This window comes from Agelaius phoeniceus, chromosome 9, assembly GCF_051311805.1.
Source record: "Agelaius phoeniceus isolate bAgePho1 chromosome 9, bAgePho1.hap1, whole genome shotgun sequence".
Taxonomy (NCBI): domain Eukaryota; kingdom Metazoa; phylum Chordata; class Aves; order Passeriformes; family Icteridae; genus Agelaius; species Agelaius phoeniceus.
The window spans coordinates 15,616,863-15,640,653 of record NC_135273.1 but is presented as its reverse complement, the minus strand read 5'-3'; the positions used below and the strand labels follow the sequence as shown (position 1 = coordinate 15,640,653).

At 35.7% G+C, this 23,791-nt stretch overlaps 1 protein-coding gene across 9 annotated transcripts in view; it reads left to right on the top strand.

The window, feature by feature from the left end:
* The window catches only part of CPEB3 (cytoplasmic polyadenylation element binding protein 3), an 80,434-nt gene that overhangs the window by 13,049 nt on the left and 43,594 nt on the right, over positions 1–23,791 (top strand). For 7 of the 9 annotated variants that reach the window (XM_054637165.2, XM_054637162.2, XM_077183054.1 and 4 more), the window contains exon 3: positions 15,148–15,307. In XM_054637165.2, coding sequence (XP_054493140.2) covers positions 15,148–15,307 — 160 coding nt within the window. The remainder of the gene's footprint in view (positions 1–15,147; positions 15,308–23,791) is intronic. The other 2 variants (XM_077183055.1, XM_077183051.1) reach the window with 1 other exon arrangement.

Sequence of the window (23,791 nt, the reverse complement as noted above, 5' to 3'; positions counted from 1 at the left end):
GAGTGTAACAATTAAAGTTCTGTGTTTATGAGTAAAGGAGTTTTACTGGCTGATACAGGCTGGTGACTAATTTTAAAAATCTTTTTTAAATCTAGAGGGTTTTTTTCAGTCAGAAATAGTTGAATGCAACTATGTAATAAGTATATTTAAAGATTAATTTTTAAAACACTGTATTTCTTTAGTCTAAATTTCATTCTGGGCTCTAACTTCTTGGCATGGTAAATGTCTGCATGTTCAAATTAACTAAAACATAGTAACAGTACAAAAAAACCCCACATGACTGTTTTATATTCAAAGTATGATGATTAAGCACTAATTGCTTATTGATCAGAGTTTTGATTTTTAAGTAATCAATCATAGTTAATCTGTCAGAGTTAGTGAAGGTAGAGCAAAGGTCTGAGTTCAGTAGGGAGCTGATGTTCTGACCAACTCTGTACATAGACAGGACTTCCTTAAAAACATTAAAGGTACTAATATCAAACACTGAATGAACAATTCTGTCTTAAAAATTTGATAGAGGATTTATCTGTCTTTGAGAGGAACAGTAAAAGGGAAGGAGAAGAGCATGGACTTAATTTTGCTATTTCACTCCCTGGATCATCTCTCCTAGTTTTTATCTCTTTGCCTAGACTGCTTTTGTGAATGGAATGTAAGAGGAAGAGAGACCTGGAAAAGTCGTGTTTTCAGGTTCCAGTGGTTCTTCAAGGAAGAAAAAGAGTTTGCTGAGTGAATGATGAATATTTCCATTTGTTAGCAGTTGGTAAAATAGCTCTCCTTTCATGAAGGTCACTCAAGAGTAATTTCTAGCAGACCTATACTGAGGGGAAGCTAAAATATAGCACTGTTTAGTTTAAAGTTCAAAAGTGATCTTACCTGAAACAGAACACATCTGAATCTTGCTTCTATTCTAGACTCCACAGTTTTTGGGCTATTGTGATGTCTTATATGTTCTGTACCTAAATTTAGGGTAGCACTGCCATGTTCTGTTTCATTATTTTTTTAAATCCAATTTTTCCATGTTTCACAAAAGCATTGCTTTTAAGCAGTTGTTAGAATGCTGCACATGCTGGTACTAAGCAGTTGTCTCAGTAGTTAGAAGAATGTAACATTTTTGTATATAGAATTAGATCTTCATTTGTGTAATCATTTTATTATTATGTGTAAATTTTAGAATTTTAAAAATGCAAGTTGTGAAAAGTCACAGAAACTTTGCTTGTGTTTGTTCAGACTTGGTCAACATTTTAATTTCCTTAAGTTTCAGTTACATGATTCTGTTTTTTCCTATAAGCTATGAGTAGATTTGTAAATCACAATTAATTGATGTCTTCCTTTTCCTCTTTGTTGTGGAAAAGTTGCTTTGTCCCTTTATTGCATGTTTCTCAAGCTCATTCCAGAGATACATTTGTCAATTTTTCTAGGATCATCTAGGAGAGAAGCACTGTGCCAGTCAGGGTAGATACTGATCTGCTTTGTCACAACAGTGTTAGAAGGGATGATGTCAAGTCCATTCTACAGAGGTAAATAAGGTGCACAGAGTTTGGGAAATTAATTTTCTTCTCATGCTCAATCTGAGAAGACTAAAAAAATCATATGTTTTTTCTGAAATATTTAGAAAATAGGTCTTTGAACACAGAACATCCACTGCAGTCTCTTAAGTTTGCTGTTTGTGTGAATCTCAAGTTAGGCATGAAAAATTGAAGACAACAAATTGGTTCCCGTGAAAATATTCAGTTCACGCTACATAGCAAATACTCAGGAATTAAGAATTTTTCATCAGGGAAGAGAAAAGAAGCAAAATATTTAATTGCTTTGATACCAACTTTTCCTTCAACTGTGTATGTTTTTCTCTGTGAATATTCAAGATTCTGGAGAATTACTCCTGCTCTTCCTAATTATTTTTTTCTGTTTGTGAGAATTTGAAACAGTTTTCTTTTAAATTCCTGGAGTCTAAATAAACTACTTAAGCAAAACCACAGATTCTGTTGCATGTTAGAATGATAAACTTCACATGATTCATCACCCAAGTTAAGAAGCTTTTGATCAACTCTATAGTTCTTTGTTCTTGGTTTAACAAAGTTAATGAAAATTATGTGTACAGAGCACTGTCAATAGTTTTCAGTGGGCATGGCCCATTTTCTTTGTTTTATCCACCCTTGAATTGTTCAGCTGCTTTCAAACATCTATTTCTTCCTGTTCCTGAATTTTGATTATTTTTTTCAACGAGGCTTCTCATTTGAGTTGGCCTCCCCTATTCCATTTTCTGTGTCAAAGCTTCAGGTTACAGTGGAAAACCCAATAAATCCCTGTAGTTGTGTTCACTTAGTCCTGTGCAAAATTAAGAGCATGAGGGGTTTTAAAAGTAGGTTTAATCAAATTCAAGGAGAATGAAATTTTCAGAAATACTGGCTAGATGTTCTGAATTCTAGAAATTTAGACATTTTAACCAAGTGATAACTTAGTCTGAACATGCAGAACTGATTTTCTTTCCAAATGCCCAAACTGAGCTTTGAAAATGTATGACTTGGGATGGATTTTCACACAGATTGACAAAGAACCACTTCTGACATGGATGAGAAAAGCATTCCTTATGGCTTTTTCATGGACTTTTTATATATGATTTTGTTTTATGTCATAGTCATAAATGGATTTTCTTGTGAAATTCACCTTTCCGATGTAGAATTATTGTGAAGGTGCTCAGCTTAAAAAGATTCATCCTAAAAAGTTATTTTTGGCAACACTGTAGGCAACTTAAAGCTGATCATTTAATGAGAAATGTCAGACAACAAAGAAATTCACCCACCAAAGCTCTCTGGGTTTTATTCTCTGACTGAGGCTCTTTTTTCCAAGTAAAACTCATTTCCTAAAGAAAGTCTTTGGAATTGTAGCTTCTTCTCAAAATTGCTGAAATAAATAGAACAAACATTTTGTTTTAAAACACTTGAGGGGTTAAATGTTGTTTTGGATTAAATGAAAATTTCCTAATTCCTTGTTGAAAGTTGCTGCTTCATTCTGCTTTGTGAAAGAGATGAGTTTAAAGCATTAATGAATTAACATGGTGGTAGCTAATGTTACTCCCATTTACTGCATTTGTAAAGGGTTAACAAATTATTTATGTATTAACTGATTGTTAGCATGTTAACAGATGGCTTATAAGCAAATCTAATGTCATCTATTGATGTGCTTAGCAAATGTTAAGGTGTGTAATAACCAAGTGTGTAAAATGTTTATAGCACTCTTTGTGGGTTTGAAATTTTTTTTAACTACTTATAAAGATAACGTCTAGTTTTGAATCATGATGCCCACAACAGTCTGACCTAATTATTTCACCTCACTAAAGAATTCTCTTGCTCATGTATTCTCTCCAGGATCATATTGTTTCTTCCTGTGACAATAGAAAAAAAATTGAGAACAGTGAGACCTCTGACAGTAACTGAAAGGGTTTTTCTTAAAACTCACAAAGACTGAAGTAGCAGCTGACTGTGTAGCAGGAAGACTAAGAAAGAACAAGAGAGTAGAGAAAACAAAAGTCAGGAACAAGAAAAAGTAGGACTTTTATAGTACAGAATGGAAGGGGAGCTGTGGCATTTTCAAATATGGCAATGCAACATGATAATATGCCCATGCACTTTCTGCAGCTGAGAATTTCTGCAAATAAAATCTTGAAAAGGTTGGACCAGATTCAACATTTAGTGGTAAGGGTCCTCAGGTGGGTGGCTCCTGCTGCTTTTGGTTGCTAGTAAGTGAAGCTGTACCTGTGATTTCTGAGTAAGAAAAATCAGCCATAATTCTCAGCAGATTTTACAGGTGATGTTTTGATGCAAGTTTCTGCAGACAGTCTCACCTCCTTTTCTAAACAGAAACACACTCTTCTGGCATGGTTTTACAAGGTAGTAGATTACTTACATAACATTTTTTCTTGCCAGGCAAGGGAGAAGTACCTGCTGTTATGTATGCCTTTCAAAACCACTTGAAAATGGATTGTCATAAATTTCACAGGTTTTTTTTTAAAGGCTTCACTTTTGTATAGGAACTGCAAAGTTTTCTTGCAAATTATTTTGCTTGCACAGTAGCTTTGTTTGAATATAAACGTGAACTGGTGAATGTCTCAAAATATAGCTCAGTCCTTGGCTCCACTGGACATGTAGAGCAAGGAGAATTAATTTAAAAGAACAAACACAATGAACAGAACTTTTTTTATGAATAGAGGCATGCACAGATTCAAAAGGCAACCATGTGAAATGCATAGTTTTTCATACAACCTACAATTTTGTTTACCTTTTCACACATAACATTTATATATGTGATTTATAATTGTCCAGAAATCAACTAAAAAACTCCTGTATTTCTATTTTCTGTGTCACTCTTACTGATTGATGAGGTCCTACTTTATGGTGAGGATTGAATTCTTGAGGTCGTGACCTTGCAGTCAGTGCTATTAAATATCAGTCTGCTTTGCTGCAGTTCTTCAGCTCTTTTTGTATGATGAGCTTGCCCCTTTTGGGTTGATGATGTCTTGTAAATATTATTATTATGTTTCTACTTTAATAACCAACATGACTCATTTCAAGTATCTCAAGTGATCTCAAGGAAACTGGTCTCAAGATTTGCCCTTAAGAAACTGCATTATTTATACTTCTTTAGCAGATTCTCTTGAGCACTAGGCTGTTCTTTCCCTTTTTGCAATTTTCTTTCTTACCTCAATTGCACTGGTTACTTTTTTGTCTCTATTTATGTGGTCACTTTGCCTGCAGCAGCATGTGAAATGCTCTGTGGAAGTCCTTGTTAGTTCAGCCATATCCTCCTCTTTCAAGAAGCAGGAATCACTTTTTCCAGGGTATATGTCAATAATGCATAATGCCACATTATTTCTGTACTGTGCTTCGTAAGAGACAAAATCCTTGTATTTCAGTCATAAAAACTAGAAACGGTGTTTGTCATCTATAGTTTCATATCCTGCTTCAGTTATTGCAGTTCTTTGATTTTTATTTTGCTGGTCAGATATACACAGTGCTGACACTGTGAGTTGGACCAGCTTTAGTGCTTCCACTGACAGCCTTACTGACTCTGGCTCCATTTGATTACAGTGTTGCCATGCTCCTCATCAGTTACTGAGTTGGATAGATGATATTGCTTTCTCTTACTATTTATCTGTCTTCTCTGTTTACCCTTGTTTGCCTGATTTTCCTCTATGAATGTGAAGAGCAGTTATGGAGGCTACATTATTTTCTCCTGACTTCTGGTGTTTTAAAAATTTTTTCTGAGTCTTACTAGACTTTTTCTAGACATTTGTTGTCCATGGTATTCATGCTGACCTTTTAACAGTTTCCCTGAATATGTGTAAGTGGCTGAACATCCTGGTTCTTTCCTTGTAGCAATATTTTCTTAAGGTGCCTGTCAGTTTTTATTATCCTGTGCAAAAAAAAAAAAAAAAAAAAAGGAGAATTCTGTTGCAAATCAGGTAGGCTTTTATCTCAAGACATTTTTCCTGTCTGTAGCAATCTTTACTAAATTTGCCATGTGCTAATCAGTTTAGCTCTTATGATGTAAAAGGAAAGTGCTTTTCCTGCTCGTATGAATATGGTTTTCAATTTCTGCATAAAGAAGGTTTCCTTTTGGTTAATTGGCTGTTCACACTTGTACTTGTGTCTTGTAAGTGATTTCCAAATTATTTTAATTAAATCCAAATATGCAGCAGTAATTTGAATGCATAACACCTACCTGACAACACAACTGCTCATGGCCTCTTCTTATCTAAGGGGAAAAATTTTTTATTCTGGTTATTTTAAAGAATTTTAATGTAAGTGTTCAGGCATTTTATATTAGTTATTCTTTTCCTCATATCCTCTATGCCTTTAAGCCCCTTAGGCAATAAAAGATGGAAGTATGCAGAGCATGATTCAGTTACTATTTTAATATATTATCCTATAAAGGTAATATATTTAATACCTTAATTCTGAATTTGCTATTAAATTGAAGTTTTTTTAAATAAGTGGGATGATTCAGTACTTGCCACTGAAAAAATTCCTTTGTTTATAAAATTTAATCTGAAATGGAATTGCTTGCATATAGTTGATCTGAAGAGTTGCTTCTAATTAAAACATAATTTTGGACTGGGATTTTTTTGCTCTCCTTCTGTCCTTCCTTCCTCTAAGTGGAGCTTAATGTTACAAATGGTTTTTGGATTGCTGCTCTGTGCTCTTTCCTGCCTGTTCAGTTGCAGCCTTTGGTAATTTTGCTGATGATCAAATACATAATAGCAAATACTTTTAAATTAGAGTTTCTAACATAATGACACTTCAGGAAAAGGTTTGCCTGGTATCTCACTGCCTAGACAGGAGTCTTCAACTCATGTTTAGAAGTAAGTGCACAGCTTGAGAAGGCCTGTAGTTCTACTTCCTTTACATGAAGGTGTCTGAGGCAGTTTGGGATTCTTGATAAAGTCCCAGGATGAACAGGAGTTGCTCCCTGGCTATTCTCAATCCCCTTAGGAAGAATGTGACAGAATGGATTGCTGTGTGCCACAATTTAGTATGCGTATTAATCATGCTATATAATGGTATAAAGTTAGGACTTGGGTAGTTCACATGAGTATTTGGTAAGTAATTAGTAATTAAAAGCATATTGCAGCTAATAGGTTAATTTTTTTCTTTAAATCCTGCTGGATGCAAAGTGACATTTGGCTGCAAAGGTGACATCACCTTCTTGTCTTCCCTGGGAGCTGTTTTTCATTGCCAGTGTTTCTGGCCTGCTTTAGGCCTGTGAGTAAATATTGGTGAATAGCCCCAGTCCCTCCCAGGCCTCAGGAACAACGATCCCCACTGTACCATTTCCTCTTCTCAAATGGACCATGACTGTCCTCTCTAAGTTCTCCAGACCTGTAGGTGAGGATCTTGTCCTGTGTGAGCAGATGAAATGTGGTATCTCTCTTTTGTTGAAATAGCTACTGGAGTTCTGACACCTACAAGATTTTTGTTAGGAGGCGCTATTTCCTGAGCACAACAGAAATGGAACAGGAGTGTGAGATGGAATGTGCCACTTAGATGTTATGTTGGTCACATTTTTCTTAAAAGCACTATGATTTAGGGTGAGAGACAATATTTTATTTGTCATCAGGCTTAAAACATTTCAGTGACACTTTTTTTCCCTCTTACCAATATATTCCTTGTCACTGATGATCAGTAACTGTAGACAAAACCACTGCTTCAGAGAAATCCTTGAGTCTCCTTTGCTTGGTGGCCATGGTGAATGAAGCCACTGGGCAGTGGTGCTCAGAGATCTGTTTGACAGTGATTGCTTGTGTTCTCTTCTATCTCCCATTTTGTCTCGTTATGCTATCATACCACAGACAGACTGTAAATCTTTGAGACAACAGCTTCCTTATGCAACATGTCTCTTCTGTCTTTTACATTCTGTGGTCCAGCCTGCAAAGTGGGATTATTGAGCTGTAGCCTCCCCAGTACTCCCTCCTCCTTTGCATCTCTGTAGCGCTTTCATTTTGTGATTTGAGGTTTGCACTTGTGCTGATTTGTCTGGCAAGGAGTTCTTAGGTCAATGTTACTTTTTCCTTGCAATGGGACACAGGCAACATTCTACTGAACAGAGAGGTAGAAGCCCAAAGGTAACTTATCAGTGCTGAACTCTTGCACAGCAGCCCAATGAACCAGTTAAATTATGTCATTTTAATAGCTCAAGGGTATAATGAATGGGCTTGTAAATTCTGCTGCTGACATATTTTTTTTTCCACTTGCTTGTTTTTGTGAATTGATGGTCATCTTGGGTGTAACTACTTTAATCCTATATTTTACAAGTGTTAGAACTGTTTGTTACTGGAATCAGTCACTATAATAGAAAGTGGATACCTCAGCTGTTTGAGATGCATTCAGCGGCAGGACTGATGAGCAGATTTTTATCTAAAGCATCACATTGAACAAAATATGACTAAACATAAATCCTGTCATTGGGTGTTCAGTCAGTTGTACTGTCTGCAGATCATTCCCTACAGCAGTGTAATGGCTGTAAAAAGAATAGATGTTTTGTTGATTCTTCTGATTTTTTTTATTTGTTGTTGTGGGGATTTTGTTTGGGTTTTTGAAATATGTTGTTCAATTGCTTTCATGGCAAAAGATGATGCTTGAAATATTAATTGTATTATATGATCATATTTCTGTTTGCAAAGATGGAAGCAAGGTAAAAGATGGTGTTCCCCATTGGAGCATTTGACTCTTCGTGCTTGACTGTCATTGAATGGAGAAATAACACTAGTGATCATGTAGAGTATGCTTGGCATATTATAAAAATGTGTATTGGAAGAAGAACTAAGTTATCAGCTGTTTTTAGGAAAATGCAGTGTAAATTGAATTACTTTCTTTCCCCACTTTGCAAGCAAATATTGAATATTCAGGAACTTGACAGGATAGTCAAGTTTAGTGAGTGTGATGCCAAGTCTTATAGCTATAAAGACTGAACTTTCTTCTATATATTTTAAACATTTACATTAGGGGCATGCAAAAAGGGAATCTCAACTGCAAAGTAAACTGCAAAGACTGCATTTGAACCAAATAATATAATTTTATTCATTTTTGTAATTCTGTATAATGCTGATTGTGATTGTATCTCTTCATATTTCTATGCTTTTTAGTTAATCTGAAAACTAAAATTTCAAACATTTCACTAAAATATTTTAGAACTCAGAATTTATAGGCTGTTAAAGTTTGAATACTTTACCTTTCTTTCTGGAAAAATTGCTTGAGTAGGTCAAGTTTTCAAGGCTTTTGGATTCAGTCCGAGTTCTTGCATGTTAACTATAAAAGTTTATATAACACACAAAAGATGACTAACTAGCTAGAGTTTTGAAATATTATTTTTCAAATTACATAGAAATGTTTCCATAATCTTTATACAGTTAGATATTGTTTCATCTGTGTATTAGTCTTCCTTATTTTTCTTAGAAGTCTTCTAAATAGGCTTTAAAAAATTCACCTTTTGCTCAGTGAACTTCTGAACACCTATGAAAATAAAATGTGCTACAGTTGGTCATCTTGAAAAAAGACAAATGTATAAGAAGTTGATGTGTTCTGTGCACACTCCAAGAGCAACAATAACATAAGAAAACATTCCCCAATTTGTTCCAGTAAAGGAACACAATAAATCCACCTTAAAAATTAACTGGAAAGGTAAAAAAGAAAGTGGAATTCAAATAAAATTCCACTAAGACTTGGTGTTAGTAGTTACACCTCATTATGGGCATAGACAAATTTACCTTATTGTTCCATCCTAGCTACATTTTATGTCTTCTAATTTGTTTTGGTTTATTTCATTTTTTACTAAATCCAATATAAGGAAGAATTACTGAAATTTCTGGTTGTTCTAGTTCTGTGTATCTGGGTTGTCAGTCATGTTGTTGGCAGCATTCCAGCACCAAGCTGCAAAGGAAGTAACACTTGCTATGTACAATTTTTAAAATTCTTTTGTACAGTGATAATTTTACTTTACCATGTGACCATATTGTCAGATTTCCTATATTTTCAAGACTTTTTTTAAACTTCTCTGAGAATGCAAGTGGGATTGGGCATCCACCTGAAGCTGTGAGGGGTGAAGGACTGCCCAGTGAGCCTTTAGAGTGTGCTGGATGTGATCATTCATATGCACCATCATGGCATGTTGAGCATGTCCCAAGCTAAGCTTCAGAATACTTTTTTTTTTTTTTTTGCAGTTGTTGGTTTTGCTATTTTGAATTGAGATACTGAAACAAGACAAACTTGTTTTCCTTGTGTTCTTAGTAATTACCTGTGCTGCAGGTGCTAGAACAGAGTGAGCGAGCCCTGTTTGAAACAGTGCTGGCACTTTACCCTGTACTTATTCAAAGCTTTGCTTCCATTGACTTCAGCTTTTGTTGGCAATGCTTAGCAATCCTGTCCAGCCAAATCCAGATGTATGGATAAATAAAATAATGCAGCAGTGACCCCTGTGAAGAAGTTTGCATTGATAGGAAAGTTGTTTAAGTCCTAAGAGTTTTAGCTGTTCCCTATATCTCAAAATACTACATGTAATGACTGCTGGGAGCCTCACTGGAGTTGTGGTGTTCTGGAAACAGTTAATATTTCTGTGAGTTGAAGCCATCTTGTTGCTCAGCAGAGCTGGGTTGTGTTGTGCCACATACTGGTGCAGAAAGCTGAAAAATCTAGGGCAGCATGAAAATGAAGAGCACTGAAATAAATTACTGAAACTGAGATAGTGCTCAGAATATAGGAAGCTTAGTAGGAAGTCAGTGAACTGAAATATGTAGACCCAGGGAAATGTGTCTTTGGGAAGGTCCAGATACCTGAGGATTTGTCTCTTGCACAGTAAAAAATAGGCAGCTGAGGGGTGTCTCTCAACTCCATGTGTATTTTATGGTATGGATGTAGATGACCATGCCAACAAGGATTTAAACGTGCAACCTTGTGTTTCATGGTTAAGGATTCTGATTATGGATGATAGCTGGGCTTGGGCACCATGAGTTAGATTGCTGACGTGCGTTCTTAGGATAAAAACGTGTCCCTTTTTAACTGTACTTTAATAATTCATGCTCAAGTGTCTTTTCTGCCATAATCCTCTGCAGAGTCAGAAGAAAATGATACAGCATCAGGTTTTGGAGCAAGATGCATATTGTCCATGTCTCTGCCATGGGATAGGTCAGTCTTTTCCTTTTTTAGCTCATTAGTTCCAATTACTTTGGGCTACTGTTCGAGCTGAGAGTTAATGAGGAAATCAGGCTGTATTAAGATCCACTTCTCACATGTTATGGTCCTAGCTATAAATTTGATCTTGACATTGTCATTTGTGATGAAGTCATATATTTTTTTCTCATTCTTTATCTTTCCCTCTCAGCAGTAAACACATGGTTTGTGTATCTACTGGGAGGGACCTGGAGTAGTGCTGGGTATGCCCTGCCCTTACATGCCCCTGCTGTGAGTCTGAAGGGATCAGAACAAAGCCTACCATGTTACAGGGTACAACAAAGTACAACAAATGGGGAAAAGTTCTTTTTATTTCAAATGTTACAAATGTGTCAGTACTTCAGTACTGCTATGTAATATTTGTTTCATAAATAAGTTTCAAAATTACTTTTGCCTTCCTGGAATTTGGTGATGCACTTATTACAACTCAGCCATCTCCTGGAGTAAGTGACACAGACAGGCATCTGTCCTAGAGATAAACAGACCTCTTCAAAGCACTGTTTTGATTCACTGCTAGAGCTCATTCATTATGTGTGTTGGATGGAGACTGGAGACTTCTGACTAATTATCATGGCTGTGTAATTAAAGACTAGCATAATACATATGCACGAAAGTGTAAGATTCAGATAAAATGCACATTGTTGTATTTTCTCATTTTATTTTAATGCATTGACTCTGCAGTTATTCTTGGCACTTACTCTTTGGTTTTGGTTTTTTTTTAAAGTAAAATATTATAGACACTGTGTTGTGTGCCATTTTTTATCGGACTTACAAGTAAGATATTTAGAGGTAGAAAGTTGAGACCCAGCTCCAACTAAAGGTTCATTTCACTTTGTGATTCTTCAAAATCTGATCCTGATATGCATTTGTGTTTTGTCACTATATTGATGTCCACTTTGAGGAAGTCCACGGCATAGAGATAGCAGCCATGAAGGGCTGGGATTTAAAGTTATGGGATGCATCTCTTCTCTGAGAGCTGTTATTACTAAACTGGTTTTCTTTCATTCAAGTCTGGATAGTTCTGAGAACTGAAATATGCTGCCATATACACCAGCAGCTAACGAGGAAGGAGCTGCTGCCTGCACACAGCAGAAATACAATCCAACATGGGCAGGCTGGACTTAATCTTTTGCTGACTTAATGATTATTGTGTAGCCAAAGGCAGTGCCTGGTAGCTGGAGATTTCTCTTTTATCCATAATGCAGTTTATCTAAGTAGGTCTTAGGAGCTTTGTCTTCTGTAGCAAGATATCCCAGCAAATCTTCCAGACTGGCTGGATTTTAAAACTTTTTTTCCAAGTTATTTATTATGCTTTATCACTCTGTATTTTGTATATCTTTTGATTTTAGTTCATGTTCCTAGTCCCAGAACTTTCTTGCAAAATCCTCATGTGCTGCTAAGGACTTTTATGAATTGTTTATGTTGTTGGGATTGTTTGGCAATAGATTGGTGGCCTATGGAAACAATGCAAAAGGCAAATCCAGGAGCTGGAACAGTATCAGCTCACGAAACCAGGAGAACCTGTTCATGCTGAGAAATGAGGAAACATAATTGTGTGTGCAGAAGCACCAGTCATCTTGGAAGAAATTGCTCAATTTAGAAAACAGTTTTCAAATCTGCTGAGTACAAATGAGTTGCTACTGAAATGAAAGCTGCTGAGAAAAATGGTAATAGCCCTTTTATTTAGGAGCTAGAATGTTAGCCCTTACTTGTGTTTTATCACCCACACTGCAAAGTCTGTAGTCAGCACACGTTATACTTATGCACTGCCACAACACACTCGTAAAATCTGTTGTGTTCAAAATTTCCTTTACTAGATTTATCTTGCTCAAGTGCTATAATGGGAAGTGTTATAATTGCCTGGTAAAGGGTTTTGATTAAATTGATCTTCCTGTGTTTAATGTAGGTCTGTTTTAATCCTGAAAATATATTGCAGGTTTGTGTGCCCCTTAAAAGGTTAGGAAGATGCAGCATTCCAGCAAGCCTGCCCTGCATAGCCTTGCTGCCATGCTACAATTTCTTTCTCCCTTTTCCCCCTTGTGCTGAGCTCCTTGGCAGGTTACAGAACAAAGCAAGACCTCCCAGGGATTTGCTACTATAGCAGCATGGTTAAAATATAACATACATATGTTAATAAAGGGCAATTAAATTCAATTTGTAGGCTGTGTCCTCTTCTGAACTCAAGCCTTCTGACCTCTAAGACTGTAATCTCAGGAATGTTTGAAGCTGGAATAAACTACCACTGTGGCAAAAGCTGCAGTCCTGCCCTTTAGCTCTCCTGCCAGTGCTGGTTTTGCCAGCTCAGCTCTGCTATGGCTGTATAGTAAACCAGGTCAGGGCACACATCTGACTGAAAAATACTTCCTTACCTCTATTTAGGATATAAGCTCTATCTTTGCATTCATATTGTCTCTTCAAAAGGATGTTGTAGTTGGGTATTGAAGCAGCTGACCACTTACATGCAGTACATATATCTAAAAGAGGCAGATAGAAAAAGCCAACAAAAGTTCTTGGTTTAAAGGAATGATCTAAAACCTGTTTAATCAATTTACTAATGCATCACTAGAATGGGTTTTTTCATCAAAGTTAATGCTTTTTCTTTTTGATTTACCCTTGCATTTTTTTAAGGAAGTGAGTATGAAACAAACTCTTCTCTACTAGTGCATATTACTAAGTGGGTTGTTTTAACCAAATAAAGTTTTCTTTTTGGAAGAAAAAAACCCAGCCTCAGCACTTTGGATGTTTTCATTTGGTTTGAGGGTTTTTTCCCCTAGGATGTACTTTGAATTTGCTGGACATACATACATTTTATTTTATATTTCAGTGTATTGCTCCATTTGGATAGGGAAGCAAGTACTCTTTTAAATACAGTATACAAATGATGGAATTCTAAGCAGCTGTAGAAGACAAGAATCATGAACAAAGAGAATTGAAAATGAGTGAGCTCATTTGAACTTCAGTACTTAGTATAGCTCCTAACAGAAATCAAGTATTATTCTTTGAACATCATGTTTGACTGCCAGAAATGCTCAATAGATTAAATAAATGTGTATAGACAATAATGGTAGTCCACTTATAGAAAATACAACATTAGCACACTGAATAAGGGAAATTGGGTCTTCAGTTTAGAGTAGGCACTGTGGGAACATGAGATTTTTGACAGTAAGATTATCTGTATTTCAGAGTTTTCTGTAATAGCAAGCTTTTAATGATGTGTATTTATTTTAATTCCAGAACAAGAATATTAAAATAATAATGAATTTATGCAAGTATTCTCTCCTTTAGTTTTACTTAAAGACAACCTAAGAACAAGATGGTTCAAGAGAAATAGTGTTTATTAAGACAGAATTTTATTACCTTTTCTATGGATACTGCTTTTTCTCTGAAGATTTTAAATACTAGTTTTGCAAGCAAGAATATCTTATAGTAACATGTGAAAAACATTGTTCCAGGAATTGTGGGAGCATATTACAAGGAAGGTTTCAGTTTGCAGGGTAGGATGTTATACCACTTGTCATCAACTGTAGCATAATATAGTATATAACAACCCCTTTTTTAATGATAGTGATGAGAGTAGGCAAACAAATATTTTTTAACACCTGGGTGACTATAAGGGGCCATTCTGTTATGCTGTCATATAGTGTACAGTACTCTGGATACATGGGCATTGGTAGATTGTTTCCTCCATGGAATTGTTCCTGAACTTTGCAACTGGTTGTTCTATAGGCCTGCTGAAGACTGATTCTGGATTTTGTTTTTCTTTTCTTTTTCCCTTTTACTTACCAAAAGCAGAAGCAGAACTACAGTGAATTAAAAATGGGAGGTTCAAACAATGCAGACCAGCCCTTGCTCAGGTTTTTGAGTGTCCTTCAGTGGAAGTGTTATCCTAGCTTGACTCTATTTTTTCTTGCACCTAGTGTACTTTCCTTAAACCCATCAGGTTAATGTTGGACATTTGAAGAATTAATTGGTACTTTCTGGCACAAAGGTGCCTGCTGGTGTCTTGAGCATTGCTTTCCTCTGCTCTGATATTAAGGTAGCACAGTGACAGGAAGCAGATGATGAAGCTGCAAACCAAATATCTCTGAAATAATTTCATTTCTCCTGTGTAAGCATTAATACTGCTTTATTTCTAAGTTCTTATTTAAATGACAATATTTAGAATTAGCAGTTGCTTGTATGTATATTTTTAGAAATACTTAAAAGCCTCTTTGCATAGCTGTACTGGGGAAAACAGCAGTTGCAAAATGAAGGGTATAATTTTAAACTGTAGACATATTTATATATTTTTTTTCTTATAGAAAGTTCTATCAAATTCTATCATCTAGAATTGGATGCTGGAATTTATATAATAAGAAATGAGCCTATGTTAGAAAATTAAATTTTTCAATAACACTTGTCTTTTCTTCCTTTTTTTTGTTTCTTCTAGGACCGGAATAGGCCCTATGACACTTTTAACTTGCACTCTTTGGAAAATTCCTTAATGGATATGATAAGGACTGATCATGAGCCTCTGAAAGGTAAACACTACCCTCCCAGTGGCCCACCAATGAGTTTCGCTGATATAATGTGGAGGAATCATTTTACAGGTTAGGAATATTCATATGTCCATGCTTGCTTGGTGTTTAAACAAAAATCAGCTTTTCGGTATTTCTATAAACTTTTTATTAATGAATGAGTTTCCAGTTTTGTGAAATTTCTGTTTTCCCATCTTAAGATAAACTTCTCTACTAGGAAGATAAGGTGAAATGTCTATCCATTTATTGTAAGTGTACAATCATAGTATTATCTGACTGGCATATCTGAAACATGGGATTTTGTATCAACGAATTGTAGAGCAAGATCACTTGCTGCAGTCACTTCAAAAAATATTTCATGCAACTGGAGTCCAATTGTTGTGTTCAACATCTTTTTAAAAGGTTATACTAAAGTGTGGATTATCAGCTAGGATGCACTGGTCCTAACCCAACCAGTGTATCAAAGTTATTCTCTATAGTTAATTTCAGGTTTCTTTAAACAAATTTATCCTGATTTGGATTTCAAATTGTTAGGGGAAGCCAAAAGATATTAGCTGTTGTTAAGTGCTGGGAAAGTTGTGATTATTTATGCTGTTAAACTCTGTTTGTTCTACCAGGTGTTGGCATTAGGGATGAAACCATTTGCAATACTTGGCTGATAGTATAGTAAAAGGTGTGGCAGCATTTCATTGAATTCCTGATCAACCTGCACCCTCCTTTGTCTTTATCTTTCACTGGTTATGTTTAAAAATAGGTACACATTCTTGCTGATATGCATTCTTGCTAACTTATAAGACTGAGGATAGTTGTAAGCCATATACCAAGGAAGTATTGAACAAGAAATGATTCCCAAATACTAACACAAAGAAGAAATCTATTTGTGTATAGCACTTCCTATGCTAATGCTTATATACATGTTTTTCGACTGCCTCATTTACTCTCCTCTCCATTGTAAAAATATTTGTTCTTGGTCAAAAATACTGTGCCTTTTTTACCTTATCTTCTGGGTACAGGTTTTATTCACAAGCCAAACAAACTGGCTTCTTTACCCCTGTTATCTTGAAATCTGCTGTGCCATAGCCTTCATGTGTCTTTAACCATTATTCAGCTGTCTAAAATGGCAAGGAATGCAGTCTCATGTCTATTCTGATCATAAACCCCTGAAATAAGGGTTCAAGTCGAACTTAAAAAACCATGCTCAACAAAATTGACATTTCTACTGGAAATATGTTTCATGTGGCTGGCATTAGAACATTAATAAAATTCAAATTGCTAGTAAATACAATTAATTAGTTATTGTATCTTGTTAGATACATTGTAATTTAGCTAAAACTCATTATTTTTATGGAGTTTTTCAGTATTTATTTACATATACAAATAGAAACTAATTTTTGAAGAATGAATTTCCACATGAATCTTAGTGTGGAAAAAATGAAAAAGATGGGGTTAGAATTGGACTGGATATTAATTATTGAAGTTGGTTATTGTGTAAAGTTTAAATTGATCTTTTCCATTTGATAGTGGGACCATTAGCTTTACTTTTGCTCTAATAAGGGCTTCTGTCCCAGACTGGATGTGCTCTAACTATTTCATTTTCTCATTCAGTGTTTCTCACCCATTTTGGCCTTCCTCCCTTGCTAATGAGCTCACTTCCAGTCAGCAGCTGTTGGAGAAGTCTGTTTTTCTCTTAGTTACCTCCCTGCCTATGGGTTTCCCCCCAGTGATTCTGTTGCTTTCCCAGTTTCTTTTTTCTCTTCCATCTAAGCACAGGGCTGACTTTGCCAGCCCCCAGCCTGGCCCTGGCCTCGAGTGCACTTTCCCTGCTCCTGTTTTCACACTGCAGTGTGACTGGGAATATTCACAGGAGCAGCTCTTACAGGACATGTTCATTCTCCCTTGCAAGAGGTGTTGCTTTCCTCTGTGTTAAACAGATCAATGTTCCTATTTTAGCTGAATCCTTTTCCTGAAAACCATTCTTCTGCAAAAATTGATTCAGTCCTGACATCACTTTCTTACTGTATTTTTGCTGTTTCTTTTTCTGTGAAAATTGGTCTTGAATGTTTTCCTGTACATTGCACTACTTTTTCTCTACAAAAGTGCAGAAGGTTTTCAGCTGCTGTCCCTCTCTGCACCTTCCTCACATTTCACTTTGTTGTCTTATAAATTCACTTGCTTTTTCTTATTTATTTCACACTCCTCTGACTCTCCCCCTTAAGGTAGCAGGACATTTTAGTCTGTTAGCACATTCAGAAAGTGAGTGATCAGTTCTGCTTGCTTTAACTTGCTCTTAAGTCATTGCCTTGAAGCTTTTTAATAGATATTGGTTATGTACTTCAGCTTAGTTTTTTCAGTTCCTTGTAGACAAGCCCATGTGAATGCCTCTTGTGTGAAATTTCTGGAATATTATTAACTTAACCCAACCTCTGAGCTAGTTCCTCTTCATTTTACCAACTCTGTCTTTCATAGTAAACTGTTTATTCCCTTTAAATCTTTACTTTGTCTTTCATCTGATTGTCCTCTCTTAGGTTTGTGCACTATTTCTTCTGTAGATACAAAAATCCTAATATAAAATAAAAGCAATGAGATGGGTTTCAAATGACTTTTTTAAATTGTTCTTCTTTTGGTAAATGAGCCCTTTTTTCTCAAACAATCACAGTTAGCAGCACTTACAGGTCAGTTTGCCATACATTTACTATCCAAATTTTAAGTGGAAAGTATGAAAAGGGTGAGTACCAAAATCCTCTGATTTTGAAAATACAGGAAGATTTGATTCTAGAAAAACTGTATATTTCTTGGGGCCTCCAATGCATGTTACAGAGCCTGAAACAGGTCCATGTTTCGGGATCATTTCACCCTGCTGCTGCCAGCAAGTACTTATTTTTAGAAGTACTGTCTGTATATGTATTAATGAGTAAAATATTGCAAGCAGTTTATCTGAAGTTTGAAACTTTGCTTGAAACATCATCCTTCTTGGCATGTGTGCCCTTCATGTCCCAGCAGATACTTGGAACAAAAAACAATTCTCTTGGGTATGGAATAAGAGCTCACAATTAGAATGTGGGTGGGAGGATTAACCATAAAAGATTCTGATGGGAAGACCAAACTGAAATGCTTCTGGGATATTTTGTTCTCGTTTTGGGGTCTGAGTTCCTCATGCTCTGTTTGGTTCAGAGGAGGTAATGGAGAAGCTCAAGGTGAGAGAGTCCCTTGTTTGTAGTTGCTGAAGCTTCATACCCTTCTCTCAGTCTGAGGAATGGTCAGGCTTTGTCCTGTAGGCCATGGACATTGAGTTTATTTCAAGGTCACCAAAGCAGATCACTTCTTTTAAAGCATGATCCACTTGACCTTGAGACAACATGTGATTAAGTGATATTTTGGGAGGGACTTTTTTATTGCTTTCAAGTGTGGAGCAGAGCCCGTGTGGCAGGTTATTGGTGCAGCAGCAATGATCTGACCCTCACTCCTGCAATGCTGAGTTACTCACATGGAGCCAGGCTGATTGGCAGGGTGCTCTCCAGTGAGGACAGCCAGGGTCACTCAATCACTCTGTTCTTTTTGTGTATTTCTTGCTGTAAAAGAGATTTGAAATCTAGCTCTGAGTTTTCTGGACCTAAATTACCAGCATATCCATCTAAGTTGCATTCTATCATGAGTCCAGTCTTGGGAGAAGGTGCTCAGTGTCAGTCTTGTTTTGTTTCTAAAACTGATTTCTTTTTCTTAGCTTTTCCTGCCAGATAGGGAAACCCTTCTGTATGTTCCTGGCTTTCTGTCCTCATAGTCTGGGAACTGTGCAACTTTAAAAGTCATTTGCCATTTTTGTACTTTGAGATTTAAGGAATGTAAATTAATTGAAAAGGAATTCTCATTTTCGTTTGTCCCAAGACCCTTTGGCAGATTTCCCTACCTGCTTTCTCTACCATCAAGACCAGCTTCAACATTTTGCTTTCAGTCAATACTTATAAATACTTCCCTTCTTTCAAAAGGAGGGGAAAAAAGAGGGAAGAAGCTGAGTAAAGGAATTGTTAAGCTTCACTTAGTTAATGACAAATTACAGTGTACAGCCCAGGGTATCTCGCTGTTACCCATGTCAGTCATAACGAGGCCTCTTGGACAGAAATGTGCAGGAATCTCCTAAGATGTTTTTCCTGAACAGTCTTTTTTATTTTCTGAATGGCCAATAAAATATATTATACACTACAAAAATATGAGTGACAGTTTTGCTTTAATGAGGAAAGGTTATATTTGCTGTATTTTATAACCTTCTTTATTTACATTCTGCTTTGACCTAAAGGTGTAGGGCAAAAGTAAATTATCAGAATGGCTATGGGTAGATGCCACTTATCACTGACCAGAACATTTCTTTCCTACATAAAAGTGTCTCCTGTCTGTGGTGTAATATGTCACTGTTGCAATGTTTATCCATGTCAAACTATTGCATTACAACACAAACAGAGGTATTCTGATCTATAAAAAATATTTTGATCAGAAGTAACTAGCAGCTGCCTTTGTTCTATTTTTAAATAATTAAATAAAATATTTCAGCTGTGTTAGATCATATGCTGTGCACATGTGCTACTGACAGGTCATGAAATAAGTATAAAACTGAGGAAAGAAATCATGTCCTTCAAAGTATTTCTTTTAAATTTACTGTTACACTAGATCAAAGTATTTCTTTTAAATTTACTGTTACACTAGATAACAGTAATATTTGCTTTTTTATTCTAAATCAGAACAGAAACAAACTTTGTAATTTACAAATCTCCACCTAACAAAAATTGTGGGTTTTTTTAAAGAAGTGTGACACAGCTTCAAATATAAATAATTGGAGACAACAGATGTACAGGGAGATTTCTAGAGTAGGCTTTATAATAGATCTAATTTCAATGGATATCACACTGTAGAGAGATACACAAAGCATGTTTTGATTGTGTCACAATATTTCAGTAGAGATCAAGATGTTGAATATAAATGTACAACAGTTCACAGGCAGAAATAGCAACTGTGGGGAAACTTTTTATCTTGATTTTCAGTACTTAATGTCACTCATTTATTTGTGAAACACAAAACTGAAGTTACTGGGTTACTACTTCATAACTTTTGTAAAGACTCTATCAGGTCATATGAAAACTCAGCAAAATTTAGGATTTCTTGTTTACATTTAAATTACTCACGTTTTTGACAGCCAAGTGTTTGAAGATTATATGCAACTTAAGACTGTTGGATTCTGTTCCACAGAATGGACCTTCACTTTTCCACTTTAATTTCCATTCATTTCAGTACATGCCACCTGATTTTGTTCAGCTGTAAGTGTTCCTAAGCTTTTTGTAAGCAAAGCACTAAGTTTGCCACATGACCCAAGAAAAGTGAAGGTGAATGGATAATATTTGTGTTTGCAGTCGGCAGCTGAACACAAAGGTCGTGCAAATAGAACAAATGTTGTCATCTCAGTGCTAGGAATGGTGCTACACTGTTGGAGCTTTTTGCAACACTTTCAGTAGGAAAAAAGTGCAGTGTTCTAGCATTTCCCAAAATCTCAATGCTGATGAAAAACAGAGTGAGCAGACAGATGTGTTTGCACATGTATTTGTGTTTAAAATTAGGCCCCTCGTGCTAATCCTTTTGAAGGAAAGAGAGTATGTTGCTTTTCCATTTGAAACGCTGCTTATTTTTAAAAATCCTCTTTAATATTTTTTTTCAGGACAGAATAAGGTCATTAAATGGTTCATATTTTTTAAATTAAATAAGTGCCTTTTGCAACAATCCTGTAGTATGGTCATACTTCCTAATTTGCTGCTGGCAAACAGCATGTCCTTGTTTTTGACCTGCTGAATCTGTTTGGTCAGGAGTGGTGGGGTTTTTTTATTTGCTTTGTTTAGTTTAAGAAGTGGTTATAGAGATAGCAAATTTTCTTTCTCTTTATTTCCCTCTTTTCATTGTGCTAGTGAAGACTGGCCTCACAAAGACCTAAAGCTGTTTTGCTTTTTTCTTTCTCACTTTGCTAATGTTTTGAGGGTTTTGTATATTTTAGTCTAGATTGCTACTGGTAAAGTCTGCTTTGATATTGTTTTATTTTAGTCCTCCCAAACACACCAATGAAAAATGCCAATATTGCTCTTTTGAAACAGTTCTAGAACTTCATGTAGAATGAGCATATGTGTACAAATACTTGCCTACCACTAATCAGTAATGCAAAATTTAACTTTTAAGTTCAAGTATTGCTTTCAAAGTACTATTAGCTTGAAAATATAGCTGTTTCAAGCTAAACATGTTTGCACTACTTAAATATGTGCAAGACTGCTGTGTTTTATTGGAGCAATGTAATTTATTTATAAAGTCTGCATTTCACTGTAATGTATATGCTGTTTTATTTTATGCTATTTTGTTTTCCCTACTGATAGGATATATTTGCTTAGTCAGTGAAAGGAAGAAGTTTTATTACTGATATTCATAGCTGATAATTATACATTTCTCTTCACTTTGCCACAATATGTTTTTGCACAGTTAAAGTATATACATGTGAACACAGTAATAGTTCTTCATATTTCCAATTGGCAAACAATAGTACTTTTGTTCTGCTCAGTATTTTAATTTTTTTTAAAGATCTGTAAGTGTGGGTGTTTAAATTATGGGTGTGAACAAATGGCAAATATACATAAAAAAAGAGGAGAGAGAATAAAGTCAATAAACTTCTTCAGAGAGCCACCTCTTATTTTTATATTTTTTTATGTGGACCCTTGCTTACAACATTCTTGGTGTTGAAATTGTCTTGGGCATGTCTGTTATTGTAGCATAGCTTCACATATCTGTAGTTTTGGGGGAAAGAACAGAGAACGGTTGAAGGTCTACTCAGGTAAAAACTATTAAAATTCCTGTATATGCACACGTGCTTCACACTTTGTGGCCATTTGTGACCCCTGGAGCACACACTCATGGCTGAGCTGGGGTGTGGGGAGTCATAGGTTCTGCTGTTATCTGGGCTCCCAAATACATCAGAGTCAGATCAATAATCTTATTTCACATGTTTGGGGTAATATTCTGGTTTTTGCACTCTTCTGTGTCTAAACTTTACCCTACCCCACTTACTACCTATCTATTCAAATCAGTATTGCTGGATTTTAGTGCCTTTTGTTGGCAGTAACTTGGAAATGATAGGAAAGAGTGATAAAGGAAGTATTATTACTAAAGAAATAGAGCAGACCTAGTCCTGTTGCCAGTTTCATTTGACCTTGCCACAGAATTCTTTAGTCATAAATTGTAATTGATATAAACAGTGATCTTAAGAATTATGTGAGAGGAAGTTCTCATTCCAAGGAAGTTCTCATTCCCAGAAAGTTCAGGACAGGTCAAAAGCAGACCAACTTTGTTATTTTCTAGCAAATCTTATGCCAAATACTAATTGCTGAATTGGTATAATTCTTGCAAATCAAGAGGTATAGTAGTGCAAGAAATTTTTCTCAATATATAAGCAATGAACATTGTTTCTTGGAATGTTGATTGTAACATAAGAAAGGTTAAAATAGGTAACTGTAGTCTTAAAAGCCCTTCACTATGTGAGTGTTCATACCCAGGTGCTGATTAGGGTTACACAAGTTCCAAATAACATGAAGCACTTAGGAGGAGCAAATGAATAAAAGAAGAAATGCAATGTGGTAAAACTGTGTCTGATACTAATTTTTGCTATTTCTGGAACAGAATTATTTCTCAAAACTGATCATGTAACTCAAAATCATCTAGACAATTAAAAAAAGTTTATTTGCAAAACAATCAAGAAAGATTCATATGTGGGATGGGTCTACTTTCTTAAGTTGTTAGAAAGATTTCAGAATTCATTCAAGATCAGTATGCACCTTTACAAAGAACAAGGTAAAGTTAAATCTATTTACCATCTCATTTCCAGTACAATGCAGAAGAGAGGATGCACAGACTTGATGTGCTCCAAAAAGGATTTGGGCTCACTGCCATTACAAGTATGATATTGCACATGCAGCAGGGCACCCAGGCAGTCCAGCTAGAAAAGTCTCTCAAATGTTGTTAGGAGAGATAATTTAGGAAACTTAATGATGTAAGATAAGCAACAGTGCAGCCTGGGCTATACAAGAATCATCAAGCCTTCATTCATGCTCTGAAGTGTTTAAAGAGGAGGAACTATACAGCTAGATTTTTTTCTTTCTAAACTAGGAATTGAAAAGACATGGAAGAGTGATTATTGTTGTAGCCTAACTGCAAGGCTCTAAGTGTGTGTTAAAAAAGCATGTAATTGAAAATATTCTCTGGAAATAGTTATGAAACCAAGACAGGCAGACTGAAAATGGCAGATGTACACTGACTACAAGTACTGGGGATGTTGTTACTGAAAGCGTTCCTATTTGTGATTGCACTGAACTGCTGGAATACATAACTTCTGTGCTCTTAACTTCCCTACGTTTCTGTTTAGTGAACTTAATATTCTTGAAAAGTGAACCCTTTATCTAGAGATTTTGTTTTATAACTATAATTAGTAATATGTGCCTATATAGATTTTGTAGATGTTCAGGTAACATACATGTGTTTTTCCTA